Here is a 22842-nt window from a genome sequence, read left to right as displayed (position 1 = left end):
ATTGTCCATTGCTTATGTACATGGTCATCATGTTGCCTAGACATTGCTCACCCCCTTACAACTTGAGCAGTGCCTCTGGGTACCAGATGCCAACCAGGGACAAAGCAGCCTGGAAGGACCATCCCTGCCACGCCTTGCTTGGCAACTTGGCATCTGCTTCACTTTGCTTAAACCCAAGACTTGGTGGACCCACCTTAGTCTAATCCAGAAGGACTGGATTTGGGCTTTGTTTTATTTTTTGCACGCAGAGGACCTGCTGTTCCACAGTTACTCTTGCAAAATGTGCGGGGAACCTACCAGGAGAGCTGCTGGCAGTTGAAAGCAAAGAATCCTGAGCCATCTCACCTTCTTCACCCAGTGCAATGGAGATAAACAAGATGGCGACACACCTCCATTTGATTCCCTGCTAAGTGGCATCAGATGCAATGGCTCTCCACGTGTTTTGGGGGGTTGGGTTGGGGGGAGATGGGAGAGCTATAAACACCCCACCCCACTCCCACACCCCTGAGCTTCATGTTCTGGAAAATAAAACACCAGAGGCATGCGGGAGGTTTAATAGGATTTCACTGGTAACCGCAATGCAATTGCGATATTGCTTCCAAGGCAAATACAGGTGATACAGAAAACTCCCAGCCACCTCCCTTTCAAAGAGCCCTGAGCTCTGGAGCGGCTCTGAAGCAGTTTTATATGTGGCTTCTGGTTTGTCTCAGCTGCAGCAAAGATCAGGCCTGCAGAAGGTGCTCCATAATATTGCATAAAAATAATAAAATAAAATGCAAAACGGATTGGGGCTTGCTCCCTCTGGATGGGACAGGAAGCCTAGCCTGCCTTTTGGGCCTCAGCACCCAGGCCAGGAAACAGAATAAACCCTTTGAGCAAGCAAGGGGTGGGTCGCAGGGGTCTGTTGAGGTTATGCAAAATCAGAGTCTAAACGCCTCTGCATGGGTTGGTTGTCCAAGAGGACTCATGTAGGCCACTGTCAGCAGAAGCATTCCCCCAACTGCTGAAGGGCTGTCATTTGGTGGGACCATTGCTAGGGATGGGCAAATTTCTCTTGGCTCCTCATTTTTCCACTCTGAAGTTCCAAGTCCTCATGAACATCCGTCAATATTTTAGCGTAAATTTCTTCTAAGAATCTCAATTTTTTTTTGGGGGGGGCAATTTTGCCTAACACAAACATTCCTGCAAAGCAATCCCCCCCTTACATAATGAATCTTTTCATATTACTTTCACAAACATACACATTTTTAGTTGCCTCGTCTGAGACTGGAGAACTGCATTGCAAAATTCAGAAAAGAGCGAATTTCGACGGATGACGGCATTTCGATTCCCTTCTTGTTTCAGAAAGTGAGAATTTGGTAGGTTCGCTTTTAAACATGAACCTGATTGCATTTCTGCCCCATCCCTGGCTGCCAACCAGTGAAATAATTTGTAAGCCACTTAAATTGCTCAGTTGCTAAGAGGTGAAAGCACTGATTAAATCTACACATATTTGCATAAGAAGTAAAAACAATTGTTCTGGAGGGCAGGGAAGCAAACTTCCAGCCCCCAGAGAAGGCACAGCATTCAGAAAACACTTGCATGAGAGAAAAAAACAATCACAGCTTGTCTTGAAATTGGCAGCCCAGTTGACCAAAAGGTTCTCCGTTAATTTACATGGTTATGGCTGTGATCCTAAGCACACTTTTCTCAGAGTAAGTCCGGTGGGATTCAGAGGGGTTTGCTTCTGAGCAGACAGGCAAAGGCTTGCTTGGCAAAGCAATGAAAATCTGCCATTCTATTTTTTGCAGATTTGCTAATGAGGGAACAGCCACATTAGGCTGGCCAAAGTAGGTCGGTTGATGGGAGGTCCAGGCTTTGGACTGGAAAACGGGCAGAGGCAGATTGGAAGCGTGTCAGGAGTTGCTAGAAAAAATAAAAATAAAAAGAATTGTGTGTGTGTGTGTGTGTGTGAGAGAGAGAGAGAGAGAGAGAGAGAGAGAGAGAGAGAGAGAGAGTTCTCCTTTGCAGCCCAATAATAACTTAGTCCAGCCTGCCATCAGTCAACAGCTGTGGCAGGTCCAGCTGCCAGAGGGCAGATCTGAAAAAAGCATTTCTCACCAGTGTGAAACCTGGCAACGTTTTCAACCTCTTCACATTTTGAAACTTGACAACTTTGCATTAAAGGGGGGGGGAGCAGCCTCTGTCTTCAGCCCCGTCGCAAGGTCTTTGCAAATACCGTCTAAAATAAATTGCCCAGTACTGTACTTATTTTTGAAATGTTTGGAAGTCAGTCTAAACTTGGTGAATTTTAACCCTGATCACCTGCTTCTCAAGAGCACCATCCAGTGAGAAGTTCTCCTGCTCAAGCCCTGCAGAAGTGCATGGGGTTGGTACAAGAACATGGAATGAAGCTGCAACAGGAGAACATCCACCCAGATGGTCCTCCAAATTTATTTCTGCTCCCTGAATTCTGTAACGGTCTGATTTATCTTATCAGAATTTGAACAATTTGATTGCCTATGACAACTGTGGAATTAGTTAGACGCGGGATAGACAAATCTGTCTGCTTCGGTTTCTATGGTTTCCTCTTTTTTCTGATCTTAAATTCAGTTCTCCACATTTTGGCAACAATTTGCTATTTCTTAAAAAAATACTCATGGGCATTTTACTTCCTCCTAATGTACACATTTTTGTATGCAATTCTGACTAATATACACATTTTTGCAAAGCAATTTTCTCCAGTATAATGCATTTTTGTATGCCAGTTTCACCATTGTCTGCATTTTTAATGCACACTTCCTAATATATGGCATTTTGTACACACAATTTGGCTGGGGAATTGACCGGCAAAACTCAGAGAAGTTCGAATTTCAAAGAATAGGTGTGCTTCAATTTGCAGATCAGAAAGTGTGCATTGGATAGTTTCTCATTAAAATTAAAACAAAATTGAATCCCTGGTTAGGAGCACAGGATTTTGGGTGCTGTCAAACAGTTCACAGGTAAAATAATACACACCCCAATTCTCATTACCCATGGATCTTCTCCATCTGCTCTGATTATTCATTCTTTCCAAGCCTTTTTTACAAACAGATTTTTTAACTAATAGGGTATCTGTTCCAAAGAAAAATGTCACCGCCCTCCAATCTTTAGCCAACAGTGCAAAATATACTTTAAGTGTCACAGTGTATGAAATGGTGGCCCTCTGTTCAAGTCCTTGCATTGACCCAGGCACAAGAGGTGGGTGCCCCAGAGATTTCAGCCCTAGAGATCCTGGAGAGTGGAGAAAGGGGCTGAGACTTGAAGAAGAAGCTCACACGAATATTTGCATAAGGCATCCCGGAAATCGACCAAACCAACGTAGTTTTTTTCAGGGGGAGGGATTGTGAAACAGGACCTGCTCCTGGTAAGCAAGAACGCTGGGGAGTATCTGGATTATGAGGTGTGGAGGATTCCGGGGTCCAGATCCTAAAAACCCACTGGACCATGCTTTTCCGTTTCCAAGAGGCTTCGTGCACCTTGACGATGCCGGAAGAGGAAGTCTCATGCGAGGATCCAGCTCTCCTCCTGGGACAGCTACCGTTGGGCAAGAAGCGACCATTTTCTTGTCCCGGTGTCCAAGGGAAGTCTCAAGGAAACTCTTTCAGCTTCTCTATACAGTCATACCTCATGTTACATCCGCTTCATGTTATGTTCTTTCAGGTTACGTCCTGCGGCGACCCGGAAGTACCAGAACAGGTTACTTCCGGGTTTTGCTGCTCGCGCATGCGCAGATGCACAAAACGACATCATACGCATGACCAGAAGCAGCAAATCGCGACCCGCGTGTGCGCAGACGCGCCGCTGCGGGTTGCGTTCTTTTCATGTTGCGAATGGGCCTCCGGAACGGATCCCGTTCATAACCAGAGGTACCACTGTACAGAAAACAAGCCTGGAGAGGGTTGGGGAAAGGCCAGCTTTGGTATACCAGTTCAGTCACCTGAGCAGCAGTCGCAGGCTTGGAAAAGGAGGGAGGGAGGGGGTGTGTGTGTGTGTGTGTGTGTGTGTGTGTGTGTGTGTGTCTAAAAGAGTGCAGTTTCGGCCAGGAGGCGCCACCAATTCCTTTCCCCCTTTGCACAGTGTGGCAGAGGTTGTGACTTTGGAAAGGCGCCATCGTCCGGGGATCTCAGCGGGTCCTCCAGCTCCTTCCCAGCAGCTCTTTCTCCTCCCTGGCCCACGTTCAGCTGAAGGGCTTCACCAGCTTCATGGCAGCATAGTTCTGCAGGGAGACAAAGGCAAGCAGGTGAGGAAAGGTCGCTCTGGGCAATTATTTTATTTTATTTTATTTTAATTACCCCATTTTTCGCTCTATAAGACGCACTTTTTCCCTCCTAAAAAGTAAGGGGAAATGTGTGTGAGTCTTATGGAGAGAATGCAGGCTGCGCAGCTATCCCAGAAGCCAGAACAGCAAGAGGGATCTCTGCGCAGCGCTCCCTCTTGCTGTTCTAGCTTCTGCCCCTTCTCCCTCCTCGGGGAAAAGCCTGCAAGCGCCGCACACACGCTCCAAGTGGCTCGTCAAATGGAGCGCTGAGCAGAGCCTGGGATGCATACTGAATATTTTTTTCTTGCATTCCCCCTCTAAAAACTAAGTGCGTCTTATGGTCAAGTGCGTCTTATGGAGCAAAAAATATGGTATTTGTACTTTTCAGATATATAAATTTCACTGATTTTACAATCATTCTGACATTTTAAAACTTGACTTCCTTCCCCCTCTTTCTGTGGTTCCGTAAATTTATTTTTAATATCTTCTGCATATCCAAATTAACTGTTTAGGGAAGTTTTTAATCACTGATGTTTTAATGTATTTTTAATCTTTTGTCGGAAGCCGCCCAGAGTGGCTGTGGACACCCAGCAAGATGGGCAGGGTATAAAGAATAGATTATTATTATTATTATTATTATTATTATTATTATTATTATTACTTAACATACTCATATATTTATCTTCTTTAAATATATACTCTCCTTCCTCAAAAGTGGCTCTTTCCCCTCCCCAAAACAAGAGCAAATTTGCAGAAAACAACAAGTGTTCCTGAAGAATTAACCCATGTGGAAATACCTAATAGCACAGATTTCTTTTTATATATATAAAAAATTAACATTACTGGCCTGGCAGAGAATACTTCTGATATATTCATTTCCAGGAACAGTTTTGCTTCATCTCTTCCATATGTTAGAAGAAGAAGAAAACACCCTGGTCCATAAACAGATTCTGAGCGCCAGTTAAAGTCTTCCAAACGGCCGATAACTTTTCCCAGCAGGCGAGAGCAGCTCCTTCTTTTGCCCTCCTAACAATCTCTGCCACCGAGAGAGGCCTTTGCCAGAGGATGGAGCGGGCAGGAGAGTCCGGCAGCATCCAGGTCCAGGCAAGACCAGCAAGGACAATGTTTTCTTATTTGTTTCTTATAAATTTGGAAAACTAATACAATTTTTGGAAAACAAAAAAAGACCAGCAAGGACAGGGGAGAACGAAACAGGTCATAACCTAGAAAAAGGGAGCGTTTGGCTTTCTGATCAACTCTTAGGGACTTCTGGTCCTCTTTTGTGCTGATTTCTTTTCTTTTTTATGTCTGCCGCTTAGAAATGGGGGAAAAAATTAAGCAGGCAGTTCCCAAAGCACAGGGCTGCCATAAGTCCAGAATTTCCCGGATGTAGCTGGGATTCATCTGCTGGAAATAACGTCTAGGTGGAATTTCTGAAAATCAGCAAAAATGTCCAGGAAGACCCAGGCATAGGGCAACCCATGTCAGAAGTGTGTGTTTTTTAAGATCAACAACTTTGGCCCCAAAATAAATAAATGTGGCAACCCTACCAAAGCAGGCAGGACCCCCCTTGGGGGGAGGGAAGTGGGGAATCACCGGGGGGGGGTGCCAAGAGGCATAAATGACCACCCGACTTTGAAAAACTGCTATCACTAGGTCACGTTCATCCATTCTGCTGTATCAATCAAACTTGAATAGTTTTAATTCGGTTTTGAATAAACGTGCAATGAATGGTGACCGTTTCGAATTTTCTCGTGTCGCCGTCTTCCTTAGTGGGTTGTGCAAACCTCCGTTAGGAATCATGCTTTTGATAAGATAGGGGGATGAGTTTAGGGACCCAGGGGGTGAGTTGAGGAAGGGCCTTCTCGGTAGTGGCGCCCTCCCTGTGGAACGCCCTCCCTTCAGATTTCAAGGAGATGAAGAATGACTCAACTTTTAGAAGAAATCTGAAGGCAGCTCTGTGTCAGGAGGTTTTTAATAGCTGGTGTTTTTATATATGTTGGAATCCACCCAGATTTAATAGTACTTATTAATAGTAAGGGACAAGGGTGGTGCTGTGGGTTAAACCACAGAGCCTAGGGCTTGCTGATCAGAAGGTCGGCGGTTCGAATCCCCGCGACGGGGTGAGCTCCCGTTGCTCGGTCCCTGCTCCTGCCCACCTAGCAGTTCGAAAGCACGTCAAAGTGCAAGTAGATAAATAGGTACCACTCCGGCGGGAAGGTAAACGGTGTTTCCATGCGCTGCTCTGGTTCGCCAGAAGCAGCTTAGTCATGCTGGCCACATGACCCGGAAGCTGTACGCTGGCTCCCTCGAGCAACGGGGATCGGCAAGCCCAAGATGCTCAGTGGTTTAGACCACAATGCCACCCGCGCCCCGATGCCTCTGAATGGAACCAAGGGCCCAGTGGCTTGGGGAAAAGTCTGCAAACTGCTGAAGAAAGCTGCAGAGAATGGTCTTCAATAAATAAGACCCTGGTGCACGTGCTCACATCTCCACCCTGACCCCCAGCTCTGGCCACCTCTGGACTATTCTCCCCTCTGTGGCCGGCCGTCTTTCCAGCACGGAGCCCGTCACATAAATATTCCGAACGCTTCCCTTATTAAATCTGTAGCAAAGCCAAGCTGACATCCATGTTTATGCTGCTTGGAAAGAGGTGGAAAGCAGCTCCGATTCACACATACACACGGCTCGGCGAAGGCAGGCAGTTCCCTTCCAAACCCGCTGGATTTAACTGGATTTAATTGGGACGGGCTGATAGCCACCGCTTGGCCCGTTCTGTTGCCCCCACCCTAAAAAAGCAACGTTGGAAGGAGAACGAGAGGAACCAGAGCCAACTGGGAAGAGGTGGGGCAGGGAAGTGTGACCCCAGGCAGCGTAATAAACTGCCGTTCGCACCAACTTATGAGGGTCTCTTCCCACTGGGGGGGCAGGGTGGGGGTGGAACGCCCTCCGCCCCATAAAGCGAGCCAGTCCAAAGCGAGGCACATCATCACGCACCATTAGCAAGCTCCCTCGGCGGAACATGAGAACCTCCTAATTAATTTCCCACCATTTGTCTTTTGGGAGGCTTCCTCCAGAATAGTGAGACTGTTATTTTTAGGGCTTGTCTGCGAGGCCAGGAGGGGGAGGGGGCCCTCCCATCTGGGTGGAAAAGGCCAGTGTGGTGTAGTGGTTAAGAGCGGTGGACTCGTAATCTGGTGAACCGGGTTCGATTCCCTGCTCCTCCACATGCAGCTGCTGGGTGACCTGAGCTAGTCACACTTCTCTGACGTCTCTCAGCCCCACTCACCTCACAGAGTGTTTGTTGTGGGGGAGGAAGGGAAAGGAGATTGTCAGCTGCTTTGAGACTCCTTCGGGTAGTGATAAAGCGGGATATCAAATCCAAACCCTTCTTCTACTTCTTCTTCAAACTTGGAGGGATGGCGGAAGCCAAAAAGGCTTCATCGCCCAAGACGGGGAGAAAGAGATCGTAGGAAGTGGTAGCAGGAGACGCCCCTTGTGGGCGGTGCCCATGTTCGCTCCATGTGGGAATCATGCGCAGGATCTCACTCTGCAGTTTGGGTTTGGGGGTTTTTCTGTGGCTGAGCCTGACAGAAGCCGGGAGCGCAAGAACACCCAGAGAGCCGTAAATTAGCGGCCTTTAGCCTCCCTGCTCCACACCAAGAGGGGATGGTTCTCCGGGGTTTAGAATCACAGACTCATAGAGTTGGAAGGGGCCGTGAAGGTCATTTGGTCCAACCCCCTGCGAGGCAGGAATATTTTGCCCAATGGGGAGCTTGAACCCACAACCCTGAGATTAGGTGTCTCCTGCTCTAATGTCTGAGCTATTCAGTTTGAGATCAGGGTCTTTCCCAGCCCAGGATGGTGTTGCCATCAAGGAAGGAACCTGGGTCCTTTCACATGAACAGCACATGCTCTCCCAATGAGCACTGGACCTCTTCCCCCTTGGACTTGTGCGCAGTCCTAGGAGAGCATCAGAAGGGGGGTTCTCAAGGCCCCTGTCGGCCCCTGGGCAGGGCTGGTGGGCTACCCTGGGCAAGTCTGCCTTGTGGGAAAGAGGTGGCCGTGGAAGAACATTATAGCCTCCCACCTACCTGTTCCAGCAAGGCAGCAATCATAGGATCATAGAATTGTAGAGTTGGAAGGGACCCCGAGGATCATATACTCCAATTCCTGGCTATGCAAGAATCTCAGCTACCTGAAGGAGCATCTCCACGGCCCTATCATTCAGCCCAGGACACCGGGGTCCCTCTTTTGGCGGCCTTCTGGCAGTTCCCTCCCTGCAAGAAGTGAAGTTACAGGGAACCAGGCAGAGGGCCTTCTTGGTAGTGGCGCCTGCCCTGTGGAACACCCTCTTACCAGATGTCAAGGAAATAAACAACTATCTGACTTTTAGAAGACATCTGAAGGCAGCCCTGTTTAATATTCTGTTGGGAGCCGCCCAGAGTGGCTGAAGAAACTCAGCCGGATGGGCGGGGTATAAATATTATTATTATTATTATTATTATTATTATTATTATTATTATTATTATTATTATTATTATTATTATTATTATTATTGAAGCCCTGATAGGTTGACCTTCCAAGGGAGTCTGTCCCACTGCTGAACATCTCTCACCACCAGAAAGTTCTTCCTGATGTTGAGTGGGAATCTCCTTTCCTAGAATTTGAATCTATCTGTTTGGGTCCAGCCCTGTGGAGCCGCAGGAAGCGATCTCGCTCCATCTTCCATGTATGAGCTGAGCAGTATTTTTAAAAGCCGGCCGTTGTGCAATTTTCCATCTGCATCCACTCTGAGATGAAGCAAGAAATCACTTCTCGGGGCCTTGCCAGGCCTCTTCGTGTTTGGGGGCATCCCTGATCCTCGGAGCGTCACCAATTCCTCCCCCTGCCCTTCCCCAATGCTAGCACTATTGCCAAAGAGTAATGGGTAACAGAGCAGCGAAAGAGATCCCAGATCCAGGGCGAGACATTCAAGTCAGCAACCTCAATAAATGGGGAGAGGGAAGGGGACGGGTGGGGAGCAGGGGAACGATTCTAAATAAATGAAAGCAGAAAAATTCCATGACATGCCTCAGTTGCTTTTCAGAAATACGAGTCGGGCTGCCCCCTCATTTTCACAAATCCAGCTCGATTTCTGTTCTGCTTCATCCCAGAGACTTAAGGGCTTCTTCCACCATCCAAATTGCCATGAAATGCAACCTCAGGCAGCAGACATTGACACCAAAGTAAGCCTGAAGTCCTGAGCCATTTTACCTGGGAGTGAGCCCCGGTGAATTCAATATGGTCTACTTCTGAGTAGACATGGTTCGGCTTATGCCGTAAGTCTCAGAGGGCACTGACTTATACCGAGTCCATGTTTCTCAGTGCTGCCTGCACAGACTGGTAGCCACCATGCCAGGATTTCAAGCAAGCATCGCTCACAGCCCTAATGGGCGAAGGTCATCGGAGATGGAACCTGAGAGCTTCTTCTGGTGAGGCAGATGTTCTGTCAATAAGCTACGGCCCTTACACCTGAGCAAACATGCTGAGGATCTGGTTCCATATTCTTAAAAGATCTGGGGAGTGTAGGGTTTCCATATTTCAAAAAGTGAAAACACAGACACAAAAGTTGTGGAGGTTTCTTATCTAAAGAGAAGTTTTTCACCTATTTTTTTAAATGAAAAACACCCAAAAAAATCAACACTTCTGATATGGGCTGCCATTGTTGTTGTTGTTTAGTCATTTAGTCGTGTCCGACTCTCTGTGACCCCCTGGACCAGAGCACGCCAGGCACTCCAGTCTTCCACTGCCTCCCGCAGTTTGGTCAAACTCATGCTGCTAGCTTCGAGAACACTGTCCCACCATCTTGTCCTCTGTCGCCCCCTTCTCCTTGTGCCCTCCATCTTTCCCAACATCAGGGTCTTTTCCAGGGAGTCTTCTCTTCTCATGAGGTGGCCAAAGTCTTGGAGCCTCAGCTTCAGGATCTGTCCTTCCAGTGAGCACTCAGGGCTGATTTCCTTCAGAATGGAGAGGTTTGATCTTCTTGCAGTCCATGGGACTCCCAAGAGTCTCCTCCAGCACCAGAATTCAAAAGCATCAATTCTTCAGTGATCAGCCTTCTTACGTCTTAAGCCCGGGTTTTCCTGGACATTTTAGCCGCTTTCCAAAATTTCCTCCCAGATGCCATTTTCGATGGACGAAATGGCAGCCCTAGGGGAGTGGGGTCGACAATTAACGAAGCGGAGATTTTCCTGTGGTTTTGTCAAGCATCACAGTGAGGCCACGAAGGACCTCCATGAGTCAACTGGTTGGCTATAGAAATGGATTAGGTCACCAATGGCTGCTCACCACGATGGCTGACTTGCACCACCAACACTGTCCAAGGTGGCATGCTTCTGAGCTGCTGGGAGCAGCAGGAGGAAAGACTTGCTCTTCTGCTCAGATCCTGATTAGGGGTTCCCCATAATGGGCATCTGGCTGGACACTGTGAGAACAGGAGGGTGGACTAGATGGGCCTCTTCGGCCTGGCCCACTAGGCCTCTTCTGTTGTTCTGACGCTCTTATTTGTGGCATTGTCATGTTTTGCCCAAAAGATATGGGATATGCATGTGTCAGAGCTGCTTCCAGATCCTAGCTCACAGAGGATCACGCTAGCCAGCGATCATTAAGTAAAAGTCTTTATTGAGTTACAGTTTCCATTCTCAAGCTGCTGCGTGCAACTCTACGTCTAGTGGTTAGATCGGCAAAGCTCCGTCTGAGTCTCCGCCCCTTGTGCACCAACTTAATATCCTAGCCCTGCTCCACCTTTTCCGCCTGACTGTTCTCCTCTGGGTCCCTCTGCCCCCCGGGGTCTCTTCCTTCCGGGATTCTTCTGACGCCGACCCCCCGGACCCTCCTGTCTCCTTGCGCCGGGCTTTAGGACCTGGCTCCCTTTCCGGGCTGCCTACTGCGTCACTTTCCTGTGCATTTGAACTTGGCGCGCGCGCCCAACCTTCCACTTTCCGTCTGACCGTTTCTTCGCTCCCCGATGGAGGTGTGGCCACTCCTGACTCGTGCCCTCCCCCCTGTTGTGAGCTGCCAGCGCTTGATCCCTGGCGCCCTTCCTCTTCCCTGCTCTCTGGCGGTGACGCTGGTCCCGATTTCCAACTGCTCCCCTCTGAGTCCCCTCTGGCTCTATCTTCCTGGGGTGCCCCCCTAGACTCCCCCCTTGCCCTGGCCACTGGTGCTCCTTTCTGTGAATCTTCTGATTCACTGGAAAGACTCGGAGATCTCGGGTCGTCGTCATCACTCATCTTTTCTTCTGCCTCCTCCCCCTCGCTCTCTGTTTCCTCCCTTGCCCTTGCCTCTGCTCCTGAACCCCTGACATCATGGATTGGAAACAAGCCAGGGTGCCCGCCTTCAATTTTCTAGGATCCAAGCAGTAATGAACGGGTTTCCCAAGGGTAAGATCTTCTCACCAGCAGAACATGCTCCCTTGGAAGACTGACTCTCCTTCCTTGGAGGTTTCTAAGCAGCTGTTGGATGGACATCTGTTTCAGTTTCGATTTGTGAAGGCCTGGGACTCTGGCTTAAACTCGGAACCAGAGGAGTCTTAGTCCGCACCGGATCCTTTGCCTCAGGCATCATCTGAACCTAGTCTGGGGCCTGATTCTGAAGAGTCCCAGTCTGCACAGGTTCCCCTGCAACAAACACCACCTGGGCTGAGTCAGGGGCCTGCTTGTTTTACCTTGTTGCCTCCAGCTGGGCCATCACTTACAGCTGCTCCACTACCGGTTGGGTCAGGGGAGGCTGAGGCGGCCTCTGGGTCTAGTTACCAACCAACGTCTCCCGAGCTGCAGAGACTGAGGTCTGAGAGAAGGAGAGACCTGAGTACTCGCAGGAGGAGTGTTCACCTTCGGGCAAAACAGGGAGGTGAGTCACTGGGGGATCAGGACTGGCTGCTACCCCGACAAACATAAAAGGCTGTCGGACCCCGCCCCAGGTTGCAGGAGCAACATTGCTATATGCCAGATCCTGTACCTGTCCTTGCCTGGTTTCCTGCCTCATGTCCTGCCTTGGACCTGTCGGACTGACTCCTAGCAGAACCTTTGGATTCTGGGCTGGTCCTGGACTGCGTTTCACGGGTTACCCCCAGGCCAGCACATGAATCCTGCCTTGCAGGGGGTTGGACTGGATGACCCTGGGGGTCCCCCAACTCTACAATTCCATGCATAACTTGCCCAATACCATCGTGCACAGAAATGGATGCACACTGAAAAGGGCATCAGGATAGGTGCCCAGCAGCCTCACCCCAACAACAACACCTTCGCTGGCTGCTTTGGGTTCATCTGGGAAGATCATCAGATAAGGGAGGCTGGGCTTCTCCCGGCAGCTAATGAGTTAGGGCCGCATTCCTGGGCAGCTAATGTGTCCAGGGTGACAGGGGAATAAAAACATGGGGAGTCTGCCGTGTTGCCGGGGAGCGCTGAGCTCTGCAAGGAACCGGCATCCCAAAAGGATCCGAACATTTGTCACCTCATTTGCCTGGCCACCTCGGCCTCCGTTCTCCAGGCCAAGCAGGTATGTTTTTAATATCCCAGCCGCAGAATTTGTTATGTGTGGGACCAGGGCAAGTGGGTCGTTTTTCTTATCAGGGTTTGTGCAGGAGGACATTTCGCGGCACCGAATGAATTATTCCGGCACTTAAAAACGGAGGTACTCAGGAACTTTGCCCCGTAGCAAGCTGGGCAGGTGGAATGTAGCTAGGACTGGCCTGGGGGGGGGAGGAAACTCTGCCGTCCAGATTAATGAGGCGGCAGCCCCTTCCTCCACATTTAGGCCTCAGGAGGGGGCAGAGAAATCTCCTTTCAAGCCCCAGGAACGAGCAACCCAGGCTGCGTGACTCTCCATAAAGCATCCTGCTCCATCTTTAAGCGATTCAAGCTGGGAATACTTTCCAGGAGACTCTCCACACTGAGCACCGAGAAGGAGTTGAGCTCCCAGGCAAACTGCTTTCTTGGTATGCTTCTCTTAGAGACGCCTATGATCCAACAGAGTCCCTTCGAATCCTAAAATTCTAGGATTCCCTACCGAGAAATAGCACCTTGAAATGGAGACCGGGGCAAAAGTGGACCCAGTGTTCATGGGAGGCTGAAAAGGGTCTCTCACCCCTGCTATAAAGAGATGCTCGTTTGGTTGAGATACTTGCATTTCAGGGGGTTGGACTAGATGACCCTCAGTGTCCCTTCTACCTGTACGATTCTATGACTTTGGACATGGAGTGTGCGTGCATTTCACCATCTAACCAACTCCCTGTGGTTCTTACCGGGAAGGCATAGATGAAGATCCCCAGGAAGAGCAGCACAATGAAGATTAAGAGGAAGACGAGGAAGACCCACTTGAACCGCCTCCACAGGATATACTTCAGAGTCTTGTAGGGGGAGGTAAACCACAGGAAGGAGGTCTCTGGGCGCCTGCAGACACAGAGAGACACAGCTAGGCTCAGAAATCCTGGAAGCGGTGCCAGGGTGGGCCAGATACCCTTCAGAAGGGCAGTGCCGTTGGGCAGAGTCATTCCCTGGAGCTCATGTGGGGAATCCCAGCAGGTGAGACAGGGCAGGGTTGAGATGGAAGGTCGAGGCAACCACAGGCTTTTCAGAAGCCCACAGAGACAGGCATGGGCAGGGCCAGGGTGAAGATCTCCGCCTGTCTCCTTCACTGTAAAATTACTCTGCACTAAGGTCTTCTGATGGGACGTGGGTGGCGCTGTGGTCTAAGCCACAGAGCCTAGGACTTGCCGATCAGAAGATCGGCGGTTTGAATCCCCGCGACGGGGTGAGCTCCCGTTGCTCGGTCCCTGCTCCTGCCAACCTAGCATTTCAAAAGCACGTCAAGTGCAAGTAGATAAATAGGTACCGCTCTGGCGGGAAGGTAAACGCCGTTTCCATGCGCTGCTCTGGTTCGCCAGAAGCGGCTTAGTCATGCTGGCCACATGACCCGGAAGCTGTCTGCGGACAAACACCAGCTCCCTCGGCCTATAGAGCGAGATGAGTGCGCAACCCCAGAGTTGTCCGCGACTGGACCTAATGGTCAGGGGTACCTTTACCTTTACCTTAAGGTCTTCTGAGGTATTCTAAAGTCTGAAGCTACCCAGAACCTGTGGTCTGTATCCCTAACTATACCGCCACATGAGAGGGCCATGCAAGAGTTGGGACAATGCAATAGAAGGATTGTTGCAGTGGGATAAAACAACAGACTGCAATACCAATGCAAGGAGTGCCCTGCTGCATGGCATGGCATTTTCCCCAAACCCGCTTCCCAATGTTTGCTTCAGCGTGGACTGAAAGAGCACAGGCGCAGAGCCCCTTTGTCTACCCCAAGGCGACTGTGAACTCTTACTTTGGGTCTTCCAGCTTGGGATTCATGTTTGGCTCATCCCGGCCCAAGCCAGCCGGCCTCTCGTCATGCTCTTGCTCACTGATGATCTCCAGGGTCATTTCCAACTTTCCCTGTATGGGAGAAAAGGGGAATTTTGAAGACTGAGATGCAAAGACCACAAGACTGATCTGAGGAGACCAAGTGGAGGAGACACCCTTCTCTGCCTAAGACCCTGGAGCGCCAAGGCCAGTCAGGGCAGGGAACCCTGGCTGGATATGCAAAGGGTTGTATCCAACATTAGTCCTACTCAGCACAGACCCACTGATATGAATGGACAGAACTAATTTCCTGCTCCTTAATTTTAATGGTTCTGCTCTGAGTAGGACTGAGTTAGATGTAGCCCAAGCAGTCTAATTCCCCCAGAATATTTAGGTACGTTTTCTGATTCAGGATGATGTAAAGGCCCAGAACGGCCACCCCAGAAAACCTCTGTGGTGTTTAGCTTCCTTTTTAGTTTCCACTTTGTTAGTAGCGACTTCCAGATTGCAATTCCTTTACTGACGATTTGTTCATTGTTTTCTATGATTTACGTCATACTTGCAGCGCTCAGTTCTGTTATGGTTATTTCTTGTTTGTAAGGTGCTTTGGGATTCATTTGGATGAAAAGAAGTATAGAAATACAACTTAATTCATCAAATTCCACAATTTATCTATGCACTGTGTGTGTGAAAAAGCATTTTCTTTTGTCTGCCCTGAAACTTCCAACGTTCACCTTCCCCGAGTGACTCTGTTTGGTTTTAGCGTTCAGAGTTTTCCTATCTGCTTTCATTACAACTTGTAAAATCTTCTTCATTCACATTCCCACTTTTTCTAAACTAAAAATATGCAACTGCAACCTTTCCTCCACCCCCTTGAACTTTTCCGAACCTCCATCAATTCTAGAACTGCACAGTATATTCCAAACAAGGTCACGTCATAGATTTGTATAATGATTTGCATATCTGAGACTGGCAGGCTTATTTCAAGGCCTTTCCAAATGATCCCTAAACATGGAATCTGCCTTTTTCACAGCTGTACACTAGGAAGACCTTTTCACTGAGTGATCTGCCACAATCCCAAGGTCGGTCTCCTGGCCTGTTCCCACAAGCTCAGACCCCACAGTCGTGGCCCAGATCCTGCCACCCCTGCTCGGCCCAGAGAAGGCTTTCATTGTGCAATGAGAAGAGAGGAACCTTCAAGTTGAACTCCGAATTTGAAGCATGGGAAGTCCTATTAAAAATTCATAATTTGGCAAAATATTCAGATTATTTGATATGTATAATTTGGAATATTTAATGTGATTGGATTGGATTGTTGAAGTGGAAAATTTAATAAAAATGCTTTTTAAGAGAAGAGAGGGACCTACTCCGATGGTCTTTTCTCCGTTCTCCTCTGCCACGCAAGGCCACCAGCCCTTCACTGTCTTCTGCTCGAAGAGCGAGACCACCCTCTCTGTGGAGTCAAGCAGGTCCACCGTGCACTTCTCGGCTGTCTTGACTGGCTTCAGCATGTGGTTGAGGTCCAGCTGGATGGAACCTACAAGGCGGGAAGAAAGGAGGAGCCCAGCGCTGTGAATGAAGCAGGCTGGATAGCTGCAGAGGACTCAGGTTAGGCAAGCTTTTGCCAGCAACAGGGGTGTTATTTGTGGGCAACTGCCTTGGTGTGGAAGCCAACATCCACCAACGGTTCTGAACAATATGGAAACTCAGGTTGCTTTCGCCATCGCCACCCTTGACCAGAAAAGCAGTCTGCTGAAGTTACTAGCATGCAGGGATTTTTAACAGCCCAGCTGCCCACAGTTATAGATGTCAGTTATTTTTGACCAAAACAGAGAACAAAGACCTGACTTTCATAAATGCTTTCATTCTGGTCACCAGGAAGGAATGATAGAATTGTAGAGTTAGAAGGGACCCCCAGGAGTCATTCCTGCAATGCAGGAATCACAGATAGAAAAGACTTGACCGGTGGCCACCTAACGTCTGTTTAAACACCTCCAAGAGAGGAGAGTTTACCATCTTCCAAGGAAGTCCGTTCCACAGTTGGACAGCTCTCACCATCAGAAAGTTCTTCCTGAAGTTTAGTTAGAATCTCTTTTCTTGTCATTTGAAGCCATTGGTTTGCGTCTGGAGCAACAGAAAACAAGCTTGTTGCATCTTCCATGTGACAGCCCTTGAGATATTTGAAGTTGGCTCTCAGATCTCCTCTCAGTCTCCTCTTTTCCAGGCTAAGCATACCCAGATCCTTCAACCATTCCTCATCAGGCTAGGTTTCCAGACCCACAGTCATATTGGTCACCCTCCTCTGCACATGTTCCAGCTTGTCAATATGCATCTTAAATTGTGTTGCCTAGAATTGGACAATGGACTCCAGGTGTGAGGAACGGCTAAGGGAGCTGGGCATGTTTAGCCTGGAGAAGAGGAGGTTAAGGGGTGATATGATAGCCATGTTCAAATATATAAAAGGATGTCACATAGAGGAGGGAGAAAGGTTGTTTTCTGCTGCTCCAGAGAAGCGGACACGGAGCAATGGATCCAAACTACAAGAAAGAAGATTCCAGCTAAACATTAGGAAGAACTTCCTGACAGTAAGAGCTGTTTGACAGTGGAATTTGCTGCCAAGGAGTGTGGTGGAGTCTCCTACTTTGGAGGTCTTTAAGCAGAGGCTTGACAACCATATGTCAGGAGTGCTCTGATGGTGTTTCCTGCTTGGCAGGGGGTTGGACTCGATGGCCCTTGTGGTCTCTTCCAACTCTATGATTCTATGAGTCTATGTGTGGTCTGACCAAGACAGGATAGAGTGGGACTATAACTTTCCTTGATCTGGACACTAACTTCTGTGGATGCAGCCTAGAATAGCATTAGCATTTATTAATTGTTGTTGTTGTTGTTGTTGTTGTTGCTGATGCTGCATCACACTGTGGACTCATGGCAATTTGTGGTCTACTAAGAATCCACACTGGTGGCAGATGATTGGAGAAATGGCAATTTACAAGGCCGATGTTGAATGGTTGTACAGTCGTACCTTGGAAGCTGAACGCCTTGGGAGTCAAATGTTTTGGCTCCCGAACGCTGCAAACCCGGAAGTGAGTGTTCCAGTTTGCAAATGTTCTTTGGAACCCGAACGTCCGACGCGGCTTACGATTGGCTGCAGGAGCTTCCTGCAGCCAATCAGAAGCCGTGCCTTGGTTTTCGAATGTTTTGGAAGTTGAACGGATTCGTTCGACTTCCGAGGTACCACCTTATGGGGTCACTCAATGCCACTGGAAGGCAATACTTGTGAACAGAAGAGAAGTCTTTCTTCTTTGGAAGAGTAAGGAACACCTACTCAGCCTTGCTGGTCATGCGCCAGTGTTGAGAAGAACAGAAAATAAGTTCAACCATTTCTCAAAAGGAGACTGTCTGGGCCTGCTTTATGGGCTACCGCACAAGTCACAGCTGCCAGACAGCTGCCAATTTGATCAGTTCCATATTGTGGCTGCCAACCAGTGGCAGGTCACCTATGCACAGTGGTTCACCTGTACACAGGACTGGGAAATTCTCCTGCATTTAAATTCTGGGCTTCATTCCAACTGCTCAAAGCACGCCGATTTGCTCCAGCTTTCAATGTGCCTCTTGGTTTTTGCATGGGCCTCCATGCGCAATGCTGCTTCTTTGCACTGGCGATGTCTTGGCACAGGAAAAAATCCTGATGCCACATCAAGTTTCCTTCCTGTGCTTCCTTTCAATGCATGCGCAGTCAAAGAGTCCAGAGGGAAACTATGCCTGGCTGTGCATCCGCCAATCCCAAAACTAATTTTTGGAAATGCTACAAGTTAAGCGACGAAGACAGCAGAGTGAAATGCAGGGCAAAGAGTCCAAAGACAGCCCAAAGGGGGAAGAGACGCTTGCCACTCACCCAAGTAGTCATCAAAAGAGAACTTGTCGTTATCCCAGATCTGAAGGACCAGCTGCGGACGAACTTTGTTCTCTGTCTTGTCCAGGCTCCAGAAATGCTCCTGCATTCATACAGACATGGGAAGACAGGAAATGCTCCGTTAGAAGGATGAATATTCTGGTTTCTTTCATTTTATCAGCTAAACTGAAGGCTAGGTTTGAGTGTTTGGTATCCACCAACATCAAGAATCCCAGCATTTAAACATGGCGGCAGAACTTTTAAGGATCAAGAGGTGAACTATAAGAAACTTGCATTAGGAGTTGAGCATGAATTACAGCAGGAAATGGGTGGGCATCAGCCCCCATCTGAATCAATCGCCCCTCCCCCATCACCTTTATTTATTTATCTATCACAAAATCGTCCCAGGGAAGGATCCAGACCCTCCCTCCCTATAAGGTTTTTGTTCCTTGATCTTCCTATGGACCTTGGTTGGTTGCCGTTGAGGGGCCTGGTAGGAATTTTTCCACTTGGCAAATTGGCACCAGCCACTTGGTTTTCGCCTACCTCGTAGCAAACCATCACAACTTCCTTGGTATTGGTGGTTAGGCATTGGTATTGCTCTGTAGATGGAAGAGGGGAGGAAGCGCCAGCATCATTCTGCCCGGACGCTGAGGTCCAGCGCCGAGGGCCTTCTGGCGGTTCCCTCATTGCGAGAAGCAAAGCTACAGGGAACCAGGCAGAGGGCCTTCTCGGTAGTGGCGCCCGCCCTGTGGAACGCCCTTCCAGCAGATGTCAAAGCGATAAACAACTACCTGACATTCAGGAGACATCTTAAGGCAGCCCTGTTCAGGGAAGTTTTTAACGTGTGATATTTTATTGTATTTTTGGTTTTTATGGAAGCCGCCCAGAGTGGTTGGGGAGGCCCAGCCAGATGGGCGGGGTATAAATAATAAATTATTATTATTATTATTATTATTATTATTATTATTATTATTATTATTATTACCTGCACCACATATTGGGGCAATAAAGGATTTCTGGGGGCGTGGCCCTGTCTGAAGCCTAAGGAGGTGAGGGCCTAAGGCACGCCCCCTATCAGTGACCCCGGGGGAGTTCCTAGTTGATGTGCATCAGCAAGACTCCCCCTACTGGTGGTTAACACTTCCCGGACTTCTAGAGGACAGGCTGAAGTTGGATATAGTCGGTGAGGACCAATGCCTAAGCCAATACCGCCCATCACCTGTAACCAATAAAGTTGTGGCCTTATTTAGCCCATTAACCTTAATAATTGCAACATGTGTCTTTATTTCATGGGGGGGGCGGGAACTCCACGCAACTGGCATTCAGAAAGCTGCTTTCAGCTGTGGAGGCAGAGCAGAGCGTTCCTGGCCAGTAACCTTTGATAGCCCTCCATGAATTTGTCTCATGTTCCCGAAAGCCAACCCTGAATCCTGTGGGAGGGAGTTCCATAGTTTAACTCTGTGCAGTGTGGGGTCAGTGGGGTCCACGTGCTCTGCTTGACTTGGTACTATCGGCACGGGGATGTCCCGGAGAGAGCGAACATGAAGGAGGAACCCAACCAGATCATTGCGGGACACCGGTTCCTTCTCCAGTGGGGTGGTTTTGGAGCTTTTGCACCAGCTGGGCAGTCTCCAGAACACCTTGCCAAATTGGACCGGGCCCCCGAGGCTACGGGGCATGGATATCTGGGCAGCAGCCTGCGAGGAGGTCAGGGTGGAAGAACTAGCCACTCCACTGCCAGGGAGGACCGAAATCTCTCTTTTTGGTGGGGGTCGGAATGAAACCAGCTCAAAACAAACATCTGGGAGAACATTCCAGGGAGGCACACAAAGTATCCATCTTCATAATGAGCTCCCCAGAGGACCAGTGGGGGCCCCATCGCCTCAGACAATGGCGAGAGGAGGCCTCCAGAGCAACATCTGGGGGAAACGGCCTCACGTAGGATTAACCTCAAGGTGTCAGCTTCGAGGCACAATTACAAATACCTCCAAAGTCAAGGTGCGCACTGAGAGAGCTTCCTGGCTCCATTTATTTCGGGAGGAGGGGGTTTACAAGCCCGGCTTGATGCTTTGGAATAAAATAATGAGAAATGATGATCTGGAGAGATGGTGGAGCCCAGCAGGGGAACAGAGCTGGTCTGGCAAATCCAGATTGGAATTCCATGTTGGCCACTGATTCAGTCCAAGGGTTCATTCATGTGCTGGGGCCAGGAGCACCCTTGGGTGGTGGGGGAGCTCATTTGCTCCACACCCCCACCCCAGTTACTCACTATGGGCCCTACTAAAGCAAACAGTCTAATTGGTCAACGTCTAAAAGATATGGAGCATCAGAACAACCTGGCCACTATAAGGAAATTCTGCCCTGGTATGTCCATTTTCCACTTCTCCATTTTGATTCTCTGGCCCCATATCTGCACAAACTTATTATCCCAAAATAAAGATGTGCTTTTACACTTGCAAGACTGGATGTTTTGCCATCTGTGGTACTTGAGGGTCGATTCCAAAAGATCCTGCCTGAGAAACGTCTTTGCCCCTGTGGAGATGGCAGCACCGAAACAGCGGCACGCGTCCTCCTGTCTTGTACTCTCTACAAAGACCTGAGGAATGAGATCATCACCCCACTCGTCCTAACCATCCCAGGGCGCTCAGCCACTGCCACAATGTCCTTTCTTCTATCAGATCAAAATGAGCAGATAACAGCAAAGGTTGCTAGGTTCATAGCAGGGGCGATCAGAATAAGGGCCACTAACTGACGGCTGATTCAGGACTTTAAATTGTGCTCTTATATCAAACTTCCTTTTCTGCGTATACTGTAATGTTTTAATGTTGCTATGGCCATTGGCTAATGAGAATAAAGTTTTATCTTATCTATCACACACACAGGCTTCTAAGCAGCTCAGGTGACACCTCATGAGACCTGGGCATTTGACACAAGTGCGCCATCCCAGAGACCACAGACACCAGGCCTCCATGCCTGTTCATCACTCAAGGACATATCTGTTCTCCCACTCTGTGAGAAAAAGGCAAATTTCATGGCAGGGGAAACTGGGAAACAAAACTGCCCATATCATAATGACATTATATAAATCTATGGGATGCGGGTGGCGCTGTGGTCTAAACCACTGAGCCTCTTGGGCTTGCCGATCGGAAGGTCAGAGGTTCGAATCTCCATGACGGGGTGAGCTCCCATTGCTCTGTCCCAGCTCCTGCCAACCTAGCAGTTCAAAAGCACACCAGTGCAAGTAGATAAATAAGTACGACTGCGGCGGGAAGGTAAACGGCATTTCCGTGCGCTCTGGTTTCTGTCACAGTGTCCCGTTGCGCCAGAAGCGGTTTAGTCCTGCTGGCCACATGACCCAGAAAGCTGTCTGTGGACAAATGCCGGCTCCCTCAGCCTGAAAGCGAGATGAACGCCGCAACCCCATCGTTGCCTTTGACTGGATTTAACCATCCAGGGGTCGTTTACAGTGTGGTGTAGTGGTGAAGAGCGGTGGATTCATAATCTGGTGAACTGGGTTTGATTCCCTGCTCCTCCACATGCAGCTGCTGGGTGACCTTGGGCTAGTCACACTTCTCTGCAAGTCTCTCAGCCTCACTCACCTCATCTCACTTTATTGGCTGAGGGAGCTGACATTTGTCCGCAGACAGTTTCCGGGTCATGTGGCCAGCATGACTAAGCCGCTTCTGGCGAATCAGAGCAGCGCACGGAAACGCCGTTTACCGTATTTTTCGCCCTATAAGACGCACTTTTCCCCCTCCAAAAATGAAGGGGAAATGTGGGTGCGTCTTATGGGACGAATGCAGGCTTTCGCTGAAGCCTGGAGAGCGAGAGCGGTAGGTGCGCACCGACCCCTCTCGCTCTCCAGGCTTCGCGGACCTCTCCCCAAGCAGCGGGAATTCTCCCGCTGCTTGGGGAGAGTTGCCGGCATCCCGAAGCCTGCGCGCGCTGATCCCAGCGCCTGCAGGCTTCGCGGATCTCTCCGCAAGCAGCGGGAACGTTCCCGCTGCTTGGGGAGAGTTGCCGGCATCCCGAAGCCTGCGCGCGCTGATCCCAGCGCCTGCAGGCTTCGCGGATCTCTCCGCAAGCAGCGGGAACGTTCCCGCTGCTTGGGGAGAGTTGCAGGCATCCCGAAGCCTGCCCGCGCTGATCCCAGCGCCTGCAGGCTTCGCGGATCTCTCCGCAAGCAGCGGGAACGTTCCCGTTGCTTGGGGAGAGTTGCAGGCATCCCGAAGCCTGCCCGCGCTGATCCCAGCGCCTGCAGGCTTCGCGGATCTCTCCGCAAGCAGCGGGAA

At 49.4% G+C, this 22842-nt stretch overlaps 1 protein-coding gene across 7 annotated transcripts in view; it reads right to left on the bottom strand.

The window, feature by feature from the left end:
- Nucleotides 1-546: 546 nt before the first annotated feature.
- DYSF (dysferlin) overlaps nt 547-22842 on the bottom strand; it is a 201252-nt gene continuing 178956 nt past the window's right edge. For all 7 annotated transcript variants that reach the window (XM_081206891.1, XM_081206893.1, XM_081206895.1 and 4 more), the window contains 5 exons: nt 18551-18650; nt 16023-16192; nt 14639-14748; nt 13566-13713; nt 547-4237 (listed from right to left, as the gene is read on the bottom strand). In XM_081206891.1, coding sequence (XP_081063017.1) covers nt 4199-4237; nt 13566-13713; nt 14639-14748; nt 16023-16192; nt 18551-18650 — 567 coding nt within the window. In that variant the 3' untranslated portion in view covers nt 547-4198. The remainder of the gene's footprint in view (nt 4238-13565; nt 13714-14638; nt 14749-16022; nt 16193-18550; nt 18651-22842) is intronic.

Source organism: Podarcis bocagei, assembly GCF_964188305.1.
Source record: "Podarcis bocagei genome assembly, chromosome: 9".
Classification (NCBI taxonomy): domain Eukaryota; kingdom Metazoa; phylum Chordata; class Lepidosauria; order Squamata; family Lacertidae; genus Podarcis; species Podarcis bocagei.
Note: the sequence above shows the minus strand (reverse complement) of the source record. Positions and strands in the feature narration are given on the sequence as shown.